This window comes from Stegostoma tigrinum, chromosome 20, assembly GCF_030684315.1.
Source record: "Stegostoma tigrinum isolate sSteTig4 chromosome 20, sSteTig4.hap1, whole genome shotgun sequence".
Taxonomy (NCBI): Eukaryota; Metazoa; Chordata; class Chondrichthyes; order Orectolobiformes; family Stegostomatidae; genus Stegostoma; species Stegostoma tigrinum.
This window is the reverse complement of record NC_081373.1, coordinates 25350351-25374183: the sequence shown is the minus strand read 5'-3', so window position 1 is coordinate 25374183 and position 23833 is coordinate 25350351. Positions and strand designations below refer to the sequence as shown.

General features: G+C 40.9%; 1 protein-coding gene across 1 annotated transcript in view; it reads right to left on the bottom strand.

Moving 5' to 3' along the window:
- gucy2g (guanylate cyclase 2g) overlaps nucleotides 1-23833 on the bottom strand; it is a 65692-nt gene that overhangs the window by 10022 nt on the left and 31837 nt on the right. The window contains exons 14-20 of the mRNA XM_048551521.2: nucleotides 22795-22866; nucleotides 16809-16977; nucleotides 16559-16714; nucleotides 9515-9686; nucleotides 8294-8434; nucleotides 5064-5256; nucleotides 1030-1204 (exon numbers count right to left, since the gene is read on the bottom strand). Coding sequence (XP_048407478.2) covers nucleotides 1030-1204; nucleotides 5064-5256; nucleotides 8294-8434; nucleotides 9515-9686; nucleotides 16559-16714; nucleotides 16809-16977; nucleotides 22795-22866 — 1078 coding nt within the window. The remainder of the gene's footprint in view (nucleotides 1-1029; nucleotides 1205-5063; nucleotides 5257-8293; nucleotides 8435-9514; nucleotides 9687-16558; nucleotides 16715-16808; nucleotides 16978-22794; nucleotides 22867-23833) is intronic.

Sequence of the window (23833 nt, the reverse complement as noted above, 5' to 3'; positions counted from 1 at the left end):
GATTCTATTCCACTGCTCACAATGTGGTGTAAACAATTCCCACCCTCACAGCTGACCACCTGTTTCATGAGGCAAGCTGTGGCATTGAGTGCCATGGGGTAAGTTTATGGTCAGCATTCGCTTTTAGGGTAGGGAGCTTTTGGGTCCACCTTATCTAGTGTGGCAGAGAATAACCGCTTAATTGTTTAATGAGAAGAGGCTCCTGTCTTAAATAAGGTGTAGTTTATTGCGTGTTGCAAATAGATACGAGTTGTGTTGACACAATAGATTTTGTTACAGAGACTATAAGCAAAGCTAGGATGGTCTTCTGCTTTTAATGCCCTAGCTGTTCTCACAGCAAGTCTGTGTGGAGTCACCATAGTGTGTGGTGCTTAAGCCATTCCTCAGTATGAACTCATTCAGACCCTATATCCTTATTCAACAGCCACCAGTTGAATGCTCATGGCCAGGTTGATTCTGAACTGGGGGTCCCAACCCACTCAGGAGCCCTATTCTCAAAGGAGGCCCAAATCATGGTACACCCTGCCCTTGCTTGTCCAACCCTTATTATCTGTGATCCCTCACTCCTTTCTTCATCCCTGGTTCTGGTGAAAGCCCACATCCACTCAATCATCCTGTCGTAGGGCCCCAGCAGTACTCTTCCTTGGTGACTGTCTCCCATTCGAACATTAGCCAACCATCACAATGGGTCTGCTAGGATTCGAGCTGCCAGGCCTCTGACTGACCAATGGCTCTCAAATGCGGGTCTTCTAAATGGGTAAGAAAGTCTTGCCCTGAGATATGTGTCAGCCCAATGGACACAAATCAACCTGGGGTTCCCTGCCATGCGGTAATAGTTTCACCGCTACTCTTCAGCCAATCCGTGGAGCCTCTATGTCCATGTAAGATTATGACTCTTACTTAAATTTCGATTTTGAACTGAAACCATGCAAGAGCACAAGGACAATGGGAAGACTACAGATAATCTGTCCTATATATCATGCGAAAGAAAAATAAAACAATTAGTGTTCAAGATTGATGTTATGTTACCTGTGTTGAGGCCTGTGCGAAGTTTCAGTTGTGCATTATCTATGTGTCTTATCCTGAAGACCGCAATGGCACTGAGAAAATGCAAAGACATTGTGGCAATTTCCCCTGCATGTTGCATTCCATTGCGAATGGGCAGTCCACTAGCTACCATGTAAGCATCTCCTATTGTTTCAACCTGCAGTCAGATAGAAATAGAACGCGGTCAAATCTTTCGCACATGGAAATGATGTGTAAACATCTGGCCTAATGAAAGTTAACAGACAGGAGGAGGATTTATTTCTTGCTTTTAAACTGGATTTAAATTTTAAAAGGAAAATGGCAGCAGACTTAATTGAATACAGTGATGCCTTCTTAGCACGCAGTTTAAATTTATAAACATTTGCAATCACTCTAATCAGTTCAACTGAGTCAGCAACTATTTACTGCTAATGCAAATATTATTTAAATAACATAATCAGTTGCACAAAAGTTAGAGAAAAGTAACTGTTCCAGCATTTAGCACCATCATTTCCTATTAATTTTTAAAATTTTTTCACTGGATGCAGGCATCTCTGTCTGGGCCAATATTTATTATTTGTCCCTATTTGCCCTGAGAATGTGGTAGTGAGCAGTCTTCCTGAACCACCGCAGACATTGAAGTGCAGGATTACCCATGGAGCTGTTCGGGAGGGCTTTCCAGGATCTTGACTCAGTGAAGGAACAGTGATATATTTACAAGTTAGTTATGCAAATATTGTATCAGTGATAATGGGAACTGCAGATGCTAGAGAATCCAAGATAACAAAGTCTGGAGCTGGATGAACACAGCAGGCCAAGCAGCATCTCAGGAGCACAAAAGCTGACGGTTCGGGCCTAGACCCTTCATCAGAGGAGGGATCTAGGCCCGAAACGGCAGCTTTTGTGCTCCTGAGATGCTGCTTGGCCTGCTGTGTTCATCCAGCTCCACACTTTGTTATCTTATGCAAATATTGCCCTTTTTCTCCAGGTGGCAGAGGTTGCAGGCTTAAAAGGTGCTATCTAAGGAGCCTTGGTGAGTTTTTGTAATACATCTTGTAGCTAGTACACATTGCCACTGTGCATCAATAGTTCAATGTATTAGATGGGGTACCAATCCAATGTGCTGTTTCATCCTGGATGGTGTCGAACTTCTTTGCGGTATTTGGAGCTGCTCTCATCCAAGCAAGTTGAGAGTATTCCACCACACTCCTGATTTGTGCCTTGCAGACAGTAACGGGCTTGGAAGACGTAGGGGGTGAGTTACTTGCCTCTGATTTTGTCTGAATACCCAGCCTCTGATTTTCTCTTCTGGTTACAGAATTTACAAGACTGGCCAGTTTACTTTCTGGTTAATGGTCACCCCCAGGATGTTGATAGTGGGGGATTTGGCGATGGTAATGCCATTGTACATCAAGGCATGATGTAGAATGGCTAGATTCTCTGTTGTTGAAGATGATCATTTGCAGGACTGTTACTTGCCACTTGCAAGCCCAAGCCTGAATATGGCCCAGCTCTTGCTACATATAGACATAGACTGCGTCAACAGCTGATGAGACACAAATGATGTTGAACATTGTGCAAGCATCCCCATCCCGACCTTTTGAAGATGTTTGGGATGGGGTCACTACCCTGAGGAAGTCCTGCTTTAAGAACTGGGGCTGACAAGACTGACCTCCAACAATCATAACCACCGTCCTTTGTGTTGGGTTTGACTCCAACCAGCAGAGAGTTTGCCCTTTGATTCCCATTGACTTTAGTTTTGGGAGGGTTCCTTCATACCACGCTCTGCGAAATACTGCCGTACATCAGGTGCAGTCACCCTCACTGCCTCTCTTGAATTCAGCCCTTATATCCATACTTGGAACAAGGCTGTTGTAAGGTCAAGGACTGAATAGGTCTGGCAGAAATCAAATTGAACGTTAGTGAATAGCTTATTACTGCCACTTAATAACACCTTTGACAGCATCTTTCATTACTTTGCTAATGATTTTGAGGAGACTGATAGTGCAATAGTTGTCCAGGTTTGATTTGTCCTGCTTTTTGGGTGACAGGTCACGCATGAGCAATTTTCCACATACTGGGTGGATGCCGGTGTTGTATTTGTACTGGATCAGTTGTCTAGGGGCTGCAGCTAGTTCTGGAGCTGAAATCATCAGTACTATAGCTGGTAGAAGATTCCAATTCCAACCCAGTTCTGCAGCAAACAACTCATCTGCTGACTCATCAAAGCCTACATGTTGTTTACAAGGCACAATAAAAGAGGGGTAGAATGTTCTCTCAGCACCCGGATTGGTGCAACTCCAAAAACACTAAAAAACCACATCCTCAGTTGGCACCCCATTCCACACCTTCAACAGTTGGTGCATAGTGGCAATGTGTACTATCTAACAGATGTACTGCAACAACTCAATAAGGCTCCTTAGATAACAACTATAGTCTTTACAGTACCTGGTGCCTTTTGATGTTGACCCAGGCTATGTATGCTAGTGACTTTCTTTTGGTCCTCATTGATGTTTAGTGGTTTACCTCATTTCACTACTTTTATCAGCCTTTGTGGCTGTGTGTTACATTATCACATATTATAAGAGCATTCAAATTTAAGCATATTGTTATGAATCTGGAGTCACGTGCGGGCTAGACCAGGTGAGGATGCCAAACTTTCCTCCTCTAAATAATTTAATTGAGCCAAATGAATTCCCACTTCCCTGTGCTCCTGCTGCAAGGACAGAGATAGTCCAGTGGCTAGGAATGCTGTGATTAGTGTTTAATCCTGTTGCGCTAGCTTGTAAGCACTGAAAAACAAGCTAAAATGTCACAATTATATTTATGCTAATGTATATTATACCCAGTGAATCATTCATAAAGGACTAGATGTCTGAAGCTTCAGTATAACTTCAGTGTGTTGGTCACACAATGCTAAGACTTCCTCCCATCCTTGATACCCGAGGATAGAACTTGGCATGTCGTGTAACTTCGTCACTATATTTTACAAAACCAATGGAGGAATCAACGGTCATTTTAAAGGTTGACATTGGAGAAAGTCATTGCTTTTACCCCTTAAATTTATTTGTCTCTTTATTTACTATAACAATAAATTAATTTAGCTCAATGATAACCGTACCACACCATTGAAGACTACAAGTGATTAAACTGGGCTGAGGAATGCAATCATGCATCTATGCCAGAATGGAATAATTCCATTTAATTGGGATGATTCTATATTTTAAAAAGTATTGATTGAAAAAGTTTAAAGCATTGGCAATACACTGTATGCACCTGAGGTGCTTGAAGGGATTGCAGGGAGAGGAGTTGATGTCGATGGTGGTGGGTGGTAAGAAAGGGCCAAACTGAGTGCAGCTCTATTGGCTACCCTATGCAAATTCTGACATTGAGGGAACAGTCTAACTAGAAAAGAAAACACGCCTTCAGTTGTTCATTTAAATCTGAGATAGATGAGGTTTTGCTAAACAGAGGTATTAATGGATAACAAGGTGTACAGCCATGTTCATCCAGCTCTACACCTTGTTATCTCAGTTTCTTCAGCATCTGCATTTCCTACTACCTCTCTATTAAAGGATAAGGCAGGTATATAGAGTTAGATCAACCATGATCTCCTTGAATGATGGAACAGGCTTGAGGGGTTGAATGGCCTACTCCTGTTCCTATGTTCTAATATTAGTAGTAACTAGCAGGTTTTGGCAGTGCATAAAATTGCTCAGGTATCATTGAAGTTAAAAATTACTCTAAATTGGGCAGCGCACTTTTAAATTGCCTCTAAGAAATATCATGTCTATGGGACATTTTAGTAGAGTGACACTGTATTGATATCAGGGATGTTTGGCTGTTTCCAATAAAATTACCCAAGAATTACTTGATCTCTTTGATTGTTTGGTCTTTCCTTCATGTGATACATGGTAGAATCAGACAATTGTTTATCCTGAGCTTAACCCTGTGGATGACAGGGGAACAGGAGCAAAATAGTAGAATTTTATTCAACATTAAATTGACAAAGTATTATCTAGTCAGCATTCTCCTACCTTGTAGACATCATAAGACTTGATAATGTCATCAAACAGGCTGTACAGATCATTGAGCATATCCACAATTTGCAGTGGGGTGCTGATAGAGCACAAGCTTGTGAAGCCAACAATATCTGAGAAGGAGATAGTAACACATTCAAAGAATTCTGGCTCCACATGATTTCCTTGCATGAGCTGTTCTGCGATGAACCTGTTGATATTTAGAACGGCAACTATAAGTCAGCAGGCAACTGTTTCTTAATCAAAAGAAGATGCTTAAATCTTTGAAAACTTGATGAATGATCATTGATTTGAAGTGTTAAAAGAAGAATCTTCAAAAGCCCAGACTGCTTATTTACCTGGATTTGTGCTGCGCTGGTGGGTATGAATAAAACATTTGAAAACTAATGCACTTAAACAGGATCTGTGCTTAGAAGATAATAAAGTGTGAAGCTGGATGAACACAGCAGGCCAAGCAGCATCTCAGGAGCACAAAAGCTGACGTTTCGGGCCTAGACCCTTCATTTGTGCTTAGAATTCAAGTTTGCCCCGTTCATCATGAGACTACTTTTCTCTAAGCTTATAGTACATATGAAATGTGCTCAGCATAACAAGACTGAACATTTCTGTTAAGAGACCATTGAGTTACATTGCACTTAAAAGGGCATAGATTTGCTTACACCATGTAACAACATGACTTACTAACAAAGTGTAGAGCTGGATGAACACAGCATGCCAAGCAGCATCTTAGGAGCACAAAAGCTTTTGTACTCCCACTGATGCTGCTTGGCCTGCTGTGTTCATCCAGCTCTACACTTTGTTATCTCGGATTCTCCAGCATCTACAGTTCCTATCATCTCTGATGACTTGCTAACAGATGTGCAAAAATATAAAAGGATGTTAAAATGAGCAGTAAGGTGGATTAAGGACCAAAACAGGGAAGTTAGTCATGGAGGCAAGAGGCATATCTGGATTCTAAAATGAATACTTTACATCTTCTCTGTCTATGATGGAGGTGCTGCCAAACCATGTGACAGACAAAGAAACTCAGCTATTCCAAGGGTTTTAAGTTGATAAGGAGGAATGAATGGGAAAGCTGTTGGGACTTAAATTTGATGAGCATGAGGGCTGGATGAGATGCGTCCAAGGATTTCGAAGCAAGTCAGAGTGGAAGTTAAAGACTGGAGCATTGCGAATGTTTTGTCATTGTTCAAAATTGGTTGTTAAGATAAGCCCAGCAACTACAGACCAGTCCGTTTAACTTGAGGTGGGTTAACTACCAAAATCAGTGGGTCAGGATAGAATTAATATTCACCTTGAGAAAGGTGGGTTAATTTTGAAGAGTCAGCATGATTTTCTGAAGGGAAAATTGTGCCTAATTAACCTGATGCAGTTTCTTGAAGAAATAATAGTGTGTTGATCATTGGAAGGCTACTGATGTGGTGTACAGGGACTTCCTTGAGGCATTAAATATAATGCCACACAATAGACATGAGGAAAATTATGGCCATGGAATAAGAGGGACATTAGCAACACAGATGCAAAATTAGCTGAGGAATAGGAAAGAGAGAGTAATTGTGAATAGCGAATCCCAAGAAAAGGAATTTGTGGAGTATTTACATGATTTTTTTTGGAGCAGCTTTATGTAGAACCCACTATGGAATAGGCATGATAAGTCATGAGGCAGACTTGATTATGGAACTTATGGTGAAGGAGCCCGGAGGGGGCTGTGACCACAATATGATAGAATTCAACCTGCAGTTTGAGAGGGAAAAGCTGACTCAGATATAATGGTATTACAATTGAGTAAGGGTGAGTAAAGAATGGGAGTGGTTCTGAAGAAGAGCCACTGGACCCAAAATGTTAACTCTGATTTCTCTCTGCAGATGCTGCCAGACCTGCTAAGATTTTCCAGGAATTTATGTTTTGTTTCTGACTTACAGTGTCTGCAGTTCTTTTGGTTTTTTGTGAGGTAAGGAAGTTTTTTGCAGGATGGCACTGGTGATTAGTAGAGTTCTGCAGAGCTCATTGTTAGGGCTACAACTAATCATGCTATATATTAACAATATGGATGAAGGAGCTGAGGGAATTATTGCCAAGTTTGCAGATAACACAAAGATAGGTGGAGGGGTAGGTAGTGTTGAGGAAGTGGGGAGGCTTCCGAAGGACTTGGACAGGCTGGGAGAGTGGGCAAAGAAGTGGCAGATGAACTACAACATGGGAAAGTGTGAGGTTATGCACTTTGGTCAGAAGAATATGGCATCGGCTATTTTCTAAATGGGGAAAGGCTTCAGAAATCTGAACACAAAGGCAATTGGGTGTTCTATTTCAGGATTTTCTTAAGGTTAGCATGCAGGTTCAGTTGGCAGTTAGGAGGGAAAATGCAATGTTAGCATCCATTTCAAAGGGGCTAGAATACAAGAGCTGAATTGTCCTGCTGAGACTGTAAAAGGCTCTGGTCAGACAGCATTTGGAATATTGTGAGTGGTTTTAGGTCCTATATCTAAGGAAGGACGTCTTGGAGGAGGCCAGAGGATGTTTGCAAGAATGATTGCAGGGATGAAGGGCTTGTCATATCAGGAGCAGTTGAGGACTCTGGGTCTGTACTTGATGGGGTCTAAAAGAATGATGGGCGATCTCATTAAAATGTACAGAATACTGGGAGACCTGGATAGAGTGGGCATGGAGAAGATGTTTTCACTAGAGACTAGAATTCGAGGGCACAGTCTCAAAGCGAAGGGATGACCTTTACCACTGAGATGAGAAGGAATTTCTTCAGCCAGAGGGTGGTTAATCTGTGAAGATGGCTGTGGAGGTTAGGCTATTGAGGGTATGTAATAAAGAGGTAGGTAGGTCCTTGATTGGTAAGGGATCAAGGGTTATGGGGTGAAGGCAGGAGAATAGAGTGAGAAACACATCAGCCATGATTGAATGTGGAGCAGACTCAATGGGACAAATTGTCTAATTCTGTTCCTATATCATATGGTGTTATGGTCTCGAGCACCAGCAGGTGTCACCCTGCAGCAATAGCTACTGCATCTTACAATGATTTGATCTGAATTTGTTAAGTCATAAAGATGAATGTGCACTGTGTTCCAGAAAGAACTTTGTGACAGTGCAGAAGATTTGGGTGCGTAGTTATCATTGTTTGTGTTATAATGTGGTGCATTTGAGTGTTAGGGGTAAGAATAATATTTTATGACGAGAAACAGAGCTTCTCAGACGTGAAAACTCAAAAAGATCAATACCTAGGCAACAGATTGGACAGAAGCTGATCTGTCTTCCTCTTCTCCACCATGAGTTGGTTTGTCCTTTCTTCAACCACTTCTTCCAGATGATTCGCATATTTTTCCAGTTTATCCACCATACTATCCAGAATGCTCACCTCGCTAATTAGAAAAAAATGAATAAACAACAAAATAAGCAGCTCTCCTCAAGTGCACTCACCTTCATTTATCATTTTTGCTTCTTACAGGAACTGGAATCTGAGTGGCACGGAATACAGTTGTGATGGTCATTTGATCAAATGTTTGAAAGGCTTTTAGCAAACTGAGAACTGGCAAAAGATCTGAGATGTGCAAATAGAAGCCTCACAATCTTTCTGGTAGCTCATCAATGGAACACACAGACAGTGGGGAAATAAAATCAGCAAAATATTGGCACTGCTGGAAAACACAATGTTCCAGAAACCTTCAGAATGTTAGGCTGCATCCCTAATGAGAGTCTCTACAGAAGGAGCCGGCAATGCCCACCAGTGTGCTTGATGCCTTCCATAACCGATAGTCACCACAGAGACAGGAGAGTGAATTTGATATTCCTAATATTTTTCTCTTAAATTTATGAGGTTTATTTTTGAGTTATAGTTACGTTCTTTACTAGTTCTTGTCCTTTGAAAGAAGCAGGTTCATTTGATGATTATAAAGTCACTGTAATTTTACCAGATCACAGGGCTGTTCAGTCATTACAGAGACACCAGGTGGTGGTTTAACCTGAGGGTCACCTCGCCTCAGGTGAAAGGAGAGGTTGAGAAGGAAAGTCCTTCGTGGTAACCTCAGCTGGTGTGGGAATTGAACCCACACTGTTGGTATCACTCTGCATTTCAAATCAAACATGCAGGCAACTTAACCAACTCATACTGCACAAGCCAGGATCTCCTTGTAAGCTTCTTTATAAAAACACATTCACAGAGCAACAATGTCAGTGTCCCATCTTTACAAACTAAAGTGTGTCAAATCTTATTGTCTGTATTATTAACTTTAAACTTCTATGCCGCTTACAAGTTATTGCGTACAATCTAACATCTTCATCAATGTAGCATTTGGTGCTTAGGAGAAACAAATCCAAAAACAAACTGGTGGAAAACATTATCTGTGCCAGTGTTATTGTGAACTCTTACTTAATTGTCAAGAGTTGTTAATACCTGAGAAAAGTGAAAACCCTATCAGCGAGCAGGAGCTTGTAAAACTCACCCTTCTGGACTAGCCTTTCGCAGAGCTTGTCTGATTGATTGAAAATGTGGTCTTCTGTCTGCACATTCATCCCAGCAGGCAGTCAGCAGCATGAAAATCTGTTCATTGCATTTTTCGGCAGACAGTGTAGGTCTCAACAGTGTCACAGGATTTATGATTGCATTTATAATTTCTGAACACAATGGAACATATAATGAAAAGGTATGGGGGGGGGGTTATAATTTAAATCCAAAATATATTTCATCGACAAATTCCTCAAATTATTCTGAACCAGAACAAATCTCAAGCCAGATCAGAGGATTTAACATTTATTATCCTGTTGAGTTGGAAGGAATACAAGAACAGGAGTCAATGGAGTCTGTTCCATGATTGAATGATTTATGTCTCAACTCTGTTTACCTGCATCAGTCCCCAATGCCTTAGTACCTTTGCCTAACAAAATTCATCAATCTCAGTTTTGAAATTTTCAATTGACCTAGCCTCAATGCCATTGGGAAAACAGAGTTCTACATTTCCCTAGTCTTTGTGAGAACATATTTCTCCCTTTAGCAGATCTTAATACTTAATAATGTTCAATTTCATCCAATATTTGACACTTTACATTCATATCTGCTAAAACCTTTCTAACCCTTACAGGCAAGATAAATGACAACTTTGACTCACACCATTTTTTAATGACCATGTTGCAGGTAGGGAATAGTTTGGATTACAATGCTGCATGCTGGTCTCACAATGTCGAAGTTACCACTGAGAGCCCTAGGGGGAAGTTGTTATTCCTGTACCACAGTATTTTAATCAGGACAGGAAGGTTTTGCATGGTTTCTGAAAATCTGTGGTGTTCTTTGCTTCACACACCTTGGGGGAAGCATTAAATAATTTGACAATCCCAATTGTCAAAATGTGATGTTGTTCTGTGTTCGATGGATTGCTTACAACAATTCATTTTAGGTCTCTAGAAAAGGAAGTTAACTACTGCATAGACCAGCATTCCATAAGGGCTGAGATGCATTAACATACTTTTCTCCACTAGGAAAAGTGCTATTATGCATTCAAAACTATATAAAACAGTGGTGGTGAGCACGTTCAAATGTCACTATCTGACATGATTTAGAAGTCCTTATCCCTTTATGTTTGAAAATGAAAGATCTGCATTGCTAACTCAGAGAAATAAAAAAGAACAAATATGCTCCTGCAGTGCTTTTATTGACAATAATTAGGAGCTTAGGAAAAAAATTTAAAAAGCTCTCTGTCCTTCTGGTTTCAATAGGTTCCTTTGTCTTTAAGCATGAAAGGTTTGTTTTGATAGGTGAGTGTTTTATGAATGCTTGGTTGAATTTCATAAGATATCCTTGTATCAGCAGGCCATAGCATTTACAGTCTGATGTAAGGTTTTAAAAAGTTATAAAGTAACCATATGTCATTGGCATAATTACGGAATTAATATTTACCTTTACAACAGATTAACTCTTGGGGGTTTAAGTACTTTTTAAAAAAATTGAGTCAGGATTTTTTAAATCTGGTTTTCATTAACATCTCTCATACTGGAGATGTGCTGTTGTACGTCCTTTTCAAAAGTTTCCCATTACTGTTGCATTTCATCAAAGGGCTGTACATGGTGGATTGGTGAGGGGTGAGTGCTATAGTGGATTGGGCTGTGGTATGCAGAGAGTATGTGGAATATGAGGATCAAGTGGAGGGGCATAGGAGTTTTATTGACACGAATTAAGGACATAAGAGCAAAGTTATCTGGCTGGGCTGATTTCCCAGAGAACTAAGTCAGGTCTTCTAACCAGTCCAACTCAGCATCCTCCAAAGGTGCTTCAGGACTAGGAAAACTGAACTCTTTCTGCCCACCTCTGCAACAGATGGAAATATGGGAGTTGTGGGTAGAGATGATGGGCTCAGATTTTGAAAGGCACAAAATGATCTCACCCATGTTTCACAAGTGCAATCCAAAGATCATACCCTGGTTTTCTTATTGATACTCACTCTTCTTTTTCTGATTGCTCTCCATTTCATTAATCGTAAACTAGAAATGGTGGTGTGCCTCAAAGTAGTTCCTCTGCTCCTTTTTCCATAACTTATGGTCATGAACTTTCCTCTTCAATTTCATGTAGAAGCTCCATTTTCAATTTCAAAATCACTGAAGTCAGCATTCTCCTTTTCCCTCCTGTTCTGCATCCTTCTAATCTTCAGCAAGTTCTCATGCCTCAAAATATGGGGAGATCAACCTTTTTGCCATTTTAATAACATTCACTAACAACCTCTCCTTCTCCACCATCCTGAGAACTCCCTCCTTTCTCTTTCTTTTCCCTCCAGCAGGCCCACTTCCATTCCTCCCAAGAAAAACATTCCACAACGTCCCCATATTTGGAGATGTGAGCTGTTCTCCTCCAGAAGGCATTATGAAGATGGAAATCAGGAAGGCAAAAAAGGGTATATGAGATAGTCTTGGCAGATAAGGTTAAGGATAATCCAAAGTGAGTCTACAAGTACATTAAGACCAAAAGAGTAACCAAGGAGAGAATAGAAAAGATCAACGGTTGTCGATGTTTAGGGATGGGAGAGTGAATATTTGGTGTCACTTTTTACTGTAAGTGCAAGAAATGGAGGCCACAGTATTCAGGAAAATAAATATTGAAGTCTCGAAAAGAGTCTACATTATAAAAGAGAAGTGCTGGAGGTTTTAAAACACATAGAATTTACATGAGTAAGTATTAATCATAATCTTCCTTAGCTCTTAACCTTTGTCCAAGTCCTCAGTCCATTTTCAGTTTTTATCCATTTCTTCTTACATTAGTTCTAGGACAAACACCATGAGCCAGCTCAGACAGCAACACAAAGTCATGTCCCAAAACTTCTTCGACAGCTATCCTATCAGTCTCCATTAGGGGGAGCCAAAAAACAATGTAAACGTCTCAGATTGTATCGGAAATAATGGGAACTGCAGAGGCTGGAGAATCCAAGATAACACAGTGTGGAGCTGGATGAACACAGCAGGCCAAGCAGCATCTCAGGAGCACAAAAGCTGACGTTTCGGGCCTAGACCCTTCATCAGAGAGGCTCTGATGATGGAAGGTCTAAGCCCAAAACGTCAGCTTTTGTGCTCCTGAGATGCTGCTTGACCTGCTGTGTTCATCCAGCTCCACACTGTGTTATCTAAACTTCTCAGATTTTCTCCTTTTGGCCAGTGTCTCATGATGATGCTTACAATTTCCCCAAGGTCAGCGTTATGTGAACACAGGGACACAAGCGGAACTGCTGCCCCATGTTGGTAGCAGCTCTGGCTGTATTTCCGGGGAGATATTTAAGCAGGGATGTTGCAATTTTTTGTGTTATTCTGCCACATTTTGCATTGTCTTCCTTCGCTGCTGAACAGTACAGAATGGCTAAGACATGATTTCATCCACTGAGCATTGGTCACAGTTCCCTACCCTGCTCGCCCTCACCTGCCTTCACGCCTCTCCAGTAGTCATCTGGGACAACATGGCAATGTGAAGTCTGTAAATTTTCTGTGATTTAACAGTATAAGAAAAGATGCTGTGAGAGAAAGCCCATTTAATCACAATATAAATGAATGCTCTATCACAGGCTCTACCCAATCCATTTATTGGATACCCCTTCCTCCCTCACCATGAAGGTAATCTTAATCAAAGCTTCACAGCATACTTCTCACTTTATATCCTACAGTGTACAGCTTTGACTGTATTTCTACCTCAGATATTTCTTAAAGGATGACGATTCACTTTTGGTGAGATTCTCCTCAAAATCTGGAATCCTATGATTCTCCTCACAGTTCCTTTTTGACCCTCATCTGACACATCGGTGTGAGAACAGGATATTCAAAACTTCATATGACATTCCAGCTCTGGTCTCATCGATAATCGATGCAGATTTAGAACAACTTGCTTTCCGTTGAGGTGGAATTCCACATGTGATTAGCCAAATTATTCACAGTTATGCTTTCACTGGTCAATGGCATGAGAAATGTCGTTTACAATGCTGTGAGCAGTAGGGGGCTGGGAATAACTTTCGTGGACTCCAGCAGTGACTGTGTCCCAACCCAAACAGACTGGGTGCTCATCATGCTTCGACAGTGTGAGTGTTGTTCTGTTTCTATGGTGGCATCCACAGCTACATATACACTTCTGCAAGGAGCCACACCTGGCAGGATAGTAGCTTGTACTCAAGAAGTGTGCATGGGGAGAATGCAGAGTTTAAGATTGTGTTGTCGATCTGTACATTACACTGATTTGACATCAATGCTGCCATTGTGGGATTTAGTGGTCCAAGTAATACAATCTCCAGGGGTGAGGTTCAGTGCAGACTCCCAGCCTCGAGGTAAAACCCAGCACAGTCTCATCTGCTCCATCTGCTTTTATATTTTTCTCTCTTTCTCTGCTTTAGAAGGACTGTAATGCTGAACTTATAACTTTATTTCTTTATTTTTCTAATTTATATCTAAGATTTTGTAACTAGACACTTTTTAGCTAAGTCGGCGCTGGAAACGGCAACTTTCCACATTTCTCACCGTACACCTGTATCCCTGTACTCGAGTACATGTGACAATAAAATCTAATTCTAAGTCTAATTCCTAAAGACACAAAGTTGTACATGTACCCAGCCGTACCGAAAGACAGCCATCTCACTATAGTTGACCGATGTTAGTTGCTAACTGATCTTGACTGGCACTGATTGCAATTGTGATGTGTTTGATGTTTTATAGAGTTGTTTAAAATGACTGAGACCTACAGGGACTGATGAAGCTTATGCTGTTTGGCTTTGATCCAACATCTAAATAAACCACCCAAGTATTGGTGCAGTAGCTTGCCGCCCCTTGGCCTGTAACATGACTAAAGAATATTCAGAGGAGACTCAAGCTGCCTGAAGAGTGAGGGGTGGGTTGGATTGTTCTCAGAAGGCTGACAGTATCTGTATTTGCAAAGAGAACACACATTTCATTGTTTCTTGACGGAGAGAAGCAGGTGGCAAGTGAATGTGCTTTTACAGATTTAGCAGGTTTCCTGAGGGAGCCCAGTACCATCGAACAGGCATACACATCACTGTGGATGCCACATGTAAACTCTGAAATGAACTGCAACTGGAAGGGATTCCGCTTCCCTCAAAGTCTAGCTGTTGTATCTTGGTGTGCTGGGCACCACATGGGTCAATGCTCTGCTATTCTGCTGTAGTTGCAACTGGTAAAAGGGTGGATAAAATTTGCAGGAGTCTTGATTGTCAGCAAACATGATCCTTTATTCAAACATGGTAAATACTAACTATGTGTAGGCCAAAACGTTGCCTCTACCACATTGCTGTATCACCTACTAATATGTGATTTTACATCACTTCCCCATTGAATAAAACAATCTTATTTTCATATTCATATTAACATTTTACGCTTCATCTTCCACCCCAGTCTCTTGACTCCATCCGTCACATTACCTTTCATTATTGTCATCTCCTTGTCGTACATCTCCTACCCCAGTCTCTGCCTTCCTCTCAATGATATCTTTCTGTGGTTTTCCTAAGTCTTGCTTCAACAACGGCTTAGTGTCAGACAGTATCAACGCCACAGTTCCAGTGTAATGATCAAGTGTAAGCATTTATTATATGTCCTCTTTGGAATTTGCACCTTTTCTGGACTTTGCTGAACTTTGCAGGAGGCTTTTGTTGTGGGATTTTCCATTAGTTAGTGCTTTATAAGCTTCATGCGGCAATACTGTGCTTTAAAAGGACCCTTCTCTTTCCAGAAGTGGCCCTCTGCAGATTAAATGGGATAATCTTTGTGCCATTGCTTCCTCCTCCTGCCATGCTGATGACTCCAATCAAATTCTTTAAATACTTTGACACATGCAACCATTTTCCACATCGATACCTTGCCTGACTAGAATGTTGTCTGCACTATGTTGTATAGCATTCAAAAGAGTGGAGGTTGTTCTTCCCTGCACTTTGTATCTTGTCCTGAAATTGTGCAATGCTTTGCAAATCTGCAAAATCAGTTCAGCCATTGTTCAGCCAAGATTGGAACAGCCTGGATTTCTCTATCCAAGTTTTCTCTGCTTAGTTGCTGCACTCCATTGGTTGTTGTTTGTTTGTTGGATAGTCTTCTATTCTGAAATGCATTCACCTGCTGTCACCATCTACAATTCTAGGTTGGGCTCAGGAGAGGGAATTGATAAAGATTGTAGAAATCTTGAGTGTCAGCAAACATGACCTATTGTCCAATCATGATAATTACTAGTTACATGCAGGGCAAGACCTAACCTCCACCATAATGCTGCTAGAGTGAACTATCTCCTAATGGTCTTGTGATTTTACATCACTTCTGCTGATGATTTAGACTATCTAACCCTTTACACTACAAATGCCTGCTTTCCTTGCAACCTCACTGAATGCTGCCTCATTCCGTGCCAGCCCTCTTTAACGTCTGCATTTAAAACACAAGGAAATGTGGCTGGGGGAGTGGGAGTTACTGAATGACCCCTGAATGTCACAACCTGTGAATCTGCCAAACTTACATGGAAAGCACACATCCGATAAAAACCATGCTGCCTTGTGAAGTGTGATCGAGCAAACCATCAGAATGCTAAACAACAGTTCTGCTGTTTACAGCATTCTGGAGGGGGTCTGCAGGACTTAGAGAGTGAATGTCAAGGTTTATGGAGATCTGTAAAACCTCATGATTGCTACTAGCTCTGCAGTGACAAGCTGAGGAAGCAGAACAAAAGGAGCAGGAGGAAGGTAGACAAACTATAACAATTGATACAAATGAGATAAGAAGGTGTAGAGCTTGATGAACACAGCAGGCCAAGCAGCATCAGAGGAGCAGGAAGGTTGATGTTTCGGGCCTAGACCCTTCTTGAGAAAATCTGAATATCAGATTTTCTGAAGAAGGGTCTAGGCCCGAAACATCAGCCTTCCTGCTCCCTGATGCTGCTTGGCCTGCTGTGTTCATCCAGCTCTACATCTTGTTACCTCAGATTCTCCAGCATCTGCAGTTCCTGCTATCTCTGAAACAATTGATACAAATGGCTGTTTTACCTTCTGGTGTCATCCGAAAATCATGGAATGGTCCGCTATCCCCATGATACAGTAATTCTCTCATAATAATGGCAAAACTATACACATCTCCTTTCTGTGTCCCATTCAGTGGGTATTCACTGAGTCGCAACAGTTCAGGAGCAGTCCAGTAGAGTTCTGCAAGAAGATAAATTTGATATGTGGGAAATAGTTAGCATATTCCTCAAGGCAAGCTTTTACTGAACCACTGTTTAACACTGATTGAATGTACCTTCACAGTTCACATCTTCTGTGGTGATTACTTTCCTTTTCGTTCCATATCGGAGCTCCCAGAGGCCAAATCCTGATATCTTCACTTGCATCCGACTGTCTACCAGACAGGTTTTAGGTTTTAAATTGCCATGAGACTTTAGTAGGCTATTATGTAAAAATACCATGCCCTATATTAAAAGAAAATATTCTTAGCTCCATCTTTTCTGCTACCTTTACTTGGAGATATTTACCATAATAGATTCACTTAATTATGATCAGTAATGCTGAACCTGAAGACATCTAAGGCAAAAACCAATGTTGTGGGCGTAACTAATAAAATACTGACTCAAAATGTTAGAAGCTTACAGTGTAGAAGTGGGGTCTTGTGGCTCAGGTTCAAATCCCACCTGTTCCAGGGATGTGGCCTAAAATGTCTGAACAGGTTGATTAAAACTACCTATAGCACAGGGGTAGGCCATTGTGCCTGAGCTTGCCCTACAACAAGCAGATGGGTTTAGACCTGTATTCCTACTTTTTATTTGCAACCCTTTCTGGGTTTCTCTGCATCAAGTACATATCCAAATCCCTCCTAAGGATCTTTATGGATTCCGTTTCTGCCCTCTTAGAGTAGTTTCAGATTTTGAGTGAAAACTACATTCCCCGCATTTCTACGCTTGATCTTTGGCCAATGATTTTGAATCTCTGACCTCTGGTTACTGATCTCTTCATCAAAGTGATCAGTTTTACTCTTTATCAAAACCTCTTATCAACTTGAAAACCTCTATTGGATCATCTTTCAACAATCAGTGTCACAGACAGAAATGTCCCAACTTTTCGAAGTTCTTATCATACTTGAATTCCCTCATCCCTGGTGACACCCTGATAAACTTACTTTGTATGATTTGTGAGACTATAAGAAATAGGTGGTGGAAAAGGTCTTTTGTCCCATTGAGCTTTCTCCACCACTCATAAGATCATGACTGAATCAGCTGTGCCCTTAACTCCATTTTCCAACTTATCTATAATGACCCTTGACTCCCTTGTCAATAAAAAAACTCATCTAACTTGGATTTGATTATATTCAATGACTAGCCTCCAATGCTCTCTGTGAAAGAGAAAACAAAAATCTAATGTTCTTCAGAGAGAGGGAATCCCTCCGCAACCCCACCTTCTGTGGGAAACCCCTTATCTTTAAACTGTGCTCCTAGTTCTAGATATCTTCACAAGAGGAAATATCCTCATAGAACCTATCCCCCTCAGAATCTTATATGATTCAATAAGATTACTTCTCATTGTTTCAAATTGCAGTGAATATAAAGTGTTTACTAAATCCCATATGCTGGGAACTGTTCTTGGTCGACCATCTGAGTGGCCTAATCAGTGATTTTCTTTTAGTCTTCCTTGGGATGTGGGTGTCTCTGGTGAAACTAGTATTTGTTGCTTATTGTAGGATCACAAGCAGCCATGTACACCACCATCAGACATATATTCCTCTCCTGTTCCTTGCTGGCATTCCTCAAAGACCATCCTCTCTGGGACATCGCGGTCCACTCCTCCTCCACTCTTAATGCCGTGTGGCACCTTCCCCATGCAATTGCAGAAGGTGCAACAGTTGCCTGTTTATCTCCTCTGTCCTCACTATCCAAGGTGCAGACACACCTTTGGGGTAAAGCAGGTCACATATGAACTCCTTCAGACTGGAGGAGATGAAACACAGGCAGGGAGATCACTTTGCAGAACACCTATATCCTGCTGATACAAATGATCCCGACGTTCTAGTTACCTGCCACACCAACACACCCACGTGTTCCTAGCTAACATTTCTGTCTCGGTCTACTGCAGTGTTCCAGAAAGGCCCAGTGCAAGCTGGAAGAAGAGTATCTCATTTTTTGCTTGGGAACCGTGCAGCCCTTAGGACTCAAAGCTCAATGGGACAAATGGCCTTTTTAGCCACCTATTTCTTATAATCTCATAAAGCATACAAAGTAAGTTTATGAGGGTGTCACCAGGGATGAGGGAATTCAGGTATAATAAGAAGTTAAACAAGTTGGGATATTTCTGTCTGTAACACTGATTATCATTTATCAGAATGGGTAGAGGGGAACCAGTAGATGTGTTGTATTTGGACTTTGAGAAGGTATTCGTCATTGTACCTCACAAAAACTTCAGCTATAAGATGGGCCCACAGTGTTGGAGGATAGAAAATTGACTAATGGGCAGGAATCAATGAATGGCAATAAGGGGCTCTATTTCAGGTTGGCGACACATGACCAGTGGGGTACTACAGGGGTCAGTGCTGGGACTGCCACTGTTCACAACATATGTTAATGACTTGGAGGATGGAAATAAATGTATTATAGCCAAATTGGGAAACAACATAAAAATAGGTGAAAAGGAGATTGTGAGAGGGATACAAACTGTTTATGGAGAGATATTAATAGGTTAAATAAATGGGCAATATGTTGATAAATGAAGTGTAATGCAGAAAAATGTGAAGTTGTTCTTTTGGAAGGGAAAACAAAACAACAGAATATCATTTAAATGAAGAAAATCTGCAGAAAGCTATAACACAAGGGACTTGGGGTTGTTTGTATGCAAAACACTGAAGGCTAGCACACAGAGGCAGCAGGTAATCAGGAAGGCGAAAGGAATATTGGCCCTTATGTCAAGCAGGTGGAATATAAGAGTGGGGAAATCTAATTGCAACTGTACAGGGTGCTGGTGAGACCACATCAGGCGTATTCAGAGAAGTTTTGATCCCTTAAGGAAAAATATTATTTCATTAGAGTCAGCTTAGAGGTTCATTAGGGTGATAACTGATATGGAGGTATTATCTTATGGCTAAAAATGTTGGCACACTACTTGCTGAGTTTAGAAAAATCAGAGGTGATCTCTATGAAACATACTGGATTCTTAGGGGCTGAAGGAATATTTCCCTCAGGGGAGAGTCTAGGAGTAGATGGCACAGTCTCAGAATAAAGGGGTGCCAATTGAAGACTAAGATGAGGAAGAATTTCTTCTTTCAGAGGGTTGTGAGTCTTCAGGGCTCCTTGCCACAGAGAGCTGTGTGGGCATGGTTTTTGTGCATATTTATGAATGAGATAAATTCTTGAAAAATAAGGGAATTGAAGGTTATGCGGAAAGGGCAGGAAAGTGAATGTGAGGGGTATCAAATCAGCCATGATCCCATTAAATGGTACAGTAGGATTGAAGGGCCGAATAGCCTAGTCTCTTCTTATTTCTTATGGACTTATGGTCTTATTAATATCACCTCAACAATTTTAAAGTCTGAATACCTTCCATGATTTTTACCTACCTCCACACCCCAGTCCTGTCACGACATGGATTGCTTTCAGCACAGCCAGCCCATTTGCAGCCACTCATAGTCCCCATTATCACCTCTCTAGCTTTTCCTCTTCTCAGGATTACTATCAACAACCGATTTGGCCATTTCCTTTTCTGTCTCTCTCTCGCTGGGCTCAATCTCCATCTATCTGCTCACTCCTTCCCTCCCTATCCTGCACCTCTATTCCCTGTGATCAACATAAATACCACCTTTTCCTAGGTGCTATCAGTTCTAAGGAAAGGCCACTGAACTTGAAACCTTAACTGGCTTTTTCTCTCCACAGATGCGGCCAGACCTGCTAAGTTTCTCCAGCAATTTCAATTTTTGTTGCTCTCCCCTAATTCCCCCGAGAGTTTGGTGACATTTTTGTAAAGTTCCAGCGTGATCTCTTTGCTTTCATATTTTATCCGCACTCTATTAATGTAAATAATTCAGTAATTATGCAGACATTGAATTAACACAGTGGTGGAGCATCAACTTCTTTAAAACTTCAGCAATCTCCTAAAAGTACCAGGAAACTACATTAGAATTTATTCAGTTTTGCATGGATTTTGTACCAGAATATATTCACATTTGCTTCTAGCTATGAGTAATTTTTTTTCTCTCAGTATGAATTCAAATATACTTTGATAGTTGACGATTGAGCAGCAGAGATCTCTGGAGCATTAAATGTGAAGCATCATATTACAAGAGTCAGATAAATTGCAGCAGATGGGCTCTGAGTAAGACTACATTTTGATTAATGGACTACTTTTGTGGAAAGAAAGTAAAACTGCTGAATGCTGGAAATCAGCAATAAAAATGTGAAAATCTGAAGAAAAGAGACTAGTCAGCATCAGAAACAGAAAGATTCTATTTTTAAGAGACTCTATCCAATGTGCTGGAGGAGATAACTCTTCTACTTAACATTGTAGGAAAAATTACAAGTGTAAACAACATTGGGGAGGCTCATGATCATGAATTCTGCCATAATTTTGATGGATGCATGTTGCTGAGCCTCCTGAATATTTTAAATGGGTGAGGTTTGTTCACAGTGACTCCCATCCCTTGTACTAGAGCTAACTCCACCCTGATGTAGCCTATGCTACTAAGTAGCTGCTGAATTTGCAAGAGCTCTTCCCATGCATGAACTGTTGAGCAGGCTGAAAAGCCTCATCTACCTTTAACATCGCTGTTGGTACTATTTGTGGTCTTCTCTCCTCCTAGCTGATGCACACATTGGCTAGTTAAGTCATAGTGAGAGGTTTCAAAATCAGAGTTACCTTCTCTTAGGAACACCGCCAACAAAGGCTGATGAGTCTTACCAGTACAGGACTGTACGATTTAGTGGGGTCAAAACATTTTCCCTCTCACTTCTGCCCACAGTTCTAACCAGGCATTGACATGTGAAGCTGGGCTGTAGGAGTTTTATCAGGGCAGGACCTTTGAGACACTGACCATGTGGGAAGTTTTACAGGCGAGGAGCATTGCGACACTTCACCATCATGGTTTCTTGGGTCAGTTAGAACATAACATTTTAGATGGTTCCAGTTGCTTACTCACTCTGGATCTGCAAAGCCATGGCCAGCAGTGATTTTAACTCGCCCTTTGTTCACTTATCCATGTCAGACCCTAATGAGGACCAGACGGTAATTTTAACTCAGTCTTGAGCAGGGAGGTTGCCAACCTGGGAAAGATAGTGTATCAGCCCTAGATAACATTTCTACATGAGGTAGAGTTTTACCATCTCCTCTTGACATTTAATGGCATTGGCATCACCAGATCCACCAACGGCAATATTCCAGGTGCAGCAATTAATGAGATGCATATCTGGGAGAACCCCATAAATTCATGCGACCAAGTCAGACACTTGGTATTATGTTACAAGTGACTGTCCTCTTGGTTCCTCAAAACATATCTCCAATGTAGGATTAGTTGGGTGTGTGATTTAATACTCTGCACCTCTTCAGTGAGTGCAATTCCAGTGTTGCTCTAGAAACTTCACACCACCCAGGACAAAGGAGCCCTCTTGATTGGCACCCCATCCGCCACTTTAAGCATGGACAGTCTGCCCTAGCATGGCTGCAATGTTAACCTTCCACAAGGTGCTATACATATCAGCAAGGTTTCTTGGTCAGCACCTTCGAAACATTTAGTATCTATTGCTAGAAAGAGCAACAGGCAACTGAGAATATGATGTCCCTGTCACATTACAGGATAACCTGACTTGAAATTAAATCATTATTCCTTCATTGCCGTTGAATGAGTCGAAATCCTGGGATTCCCTAAGGTGAGTGCACTTCTAGTTCATGAACTTTCACAATTCAGAAGGAGGTTCAATTCCATCTCCTTAAAGGCAATTAATGATGGGTAATGTATGTTGGCCATGCAAATACCGTCAACATATGAGTTATTCAAAAGAAACACATTACATGCATCAATTCAGACTGACTGACCTATCATTAAGACTTGACCAACTTTATAACAGGTAGTTCAGACCTGAATGACTTTTCATTAAAACATCAAACCAGAAAGTTGCATTTCAAAGTCACATGGATTTTCAAGAGAATATCAGATTGTTTTAAAATTCCATTCCTTTCACAATTGAATATATTGAATATCACAATGAATCTGTACTTTATTACCTGGAAAATGTAAACTATGGCTTCCATGTACTCACATTTACTATATCATAAGCAAGTGACAGTTTGAAAACCCAGTCGAGCTCAACATCTGTGTTTTTCAGGATATCCTAATGAAAGAATATTGAATATATTCATTTACAGTTTTTCTCCTGATATAAACATGAGCTGATGTTTTCATTCAACTTCTTGAGTAGAGGGAAATAATCACAAATGTTCAAAGTTGCAATGCCCCTGAAATTACATCTCGTAATTTTAAATTTCATCATTGATACCACTCAAATGAAAATCACTCCTTTTGCATCTTTAATGTGAAAGTTATTTCTAATATTTTCAAATAGTTCAGTTTTGCATGTACATGTGCAAAGTGCCTTAAGATGTTCTTTGAGCGTTATAGGTGATAATTGAGTGTAACTGTGTCTGTTACAGATTATGACAATCTGGATCCCATGTTACAATTTCCATCATTTGAAAGAAGACGCAATAAATGAAAAAAAACATTCTAATTGTCCTGTGGTGGAAAGCTGAATTACCAAAAGCATTGTACTATTTTCAATAAAAAAAACTGTGCTTGAAAGAAAGGATATCACCAGAGATAATGCAAAAGCCAGTTTTAATTCTCTTTCTCTGGTGATGGGGTGATGCTGATTTTGGCAACTGTACTGGCCAAGATACCAGTGATAGCCATTCAGCTCTTTTGGAAATAATGCCTAGTGCTATTTTTGACAGACAGCACTTTCTGCTTCCTCAGCGCTGGACTGGAGTATGAACATGAATTTCTAATGCTCCAGGCCTGAAATGAGAACCCAGGAGCTTGTGACTCGGAGTGATACCAGTTGAGCCATAGCTGCCACAGAAGGAAGAAAGGCAGGAGCGCTCTTTTCGTATAATAACAATTCTCAAGGTACTCAACAGAGAAGACAACAATGAAGATAAACAGCAGATCAAGAAAGAGACATTAGGAGTGACTAGAATAAGAAAGAGATGAGTTTTAATAATTGTCTTAAAGAATGAGCGAGAGCTGGAGAGGCAGAGGGGTTTAGAATGAGAATACCAGAACATAGGACCTGAATGGTT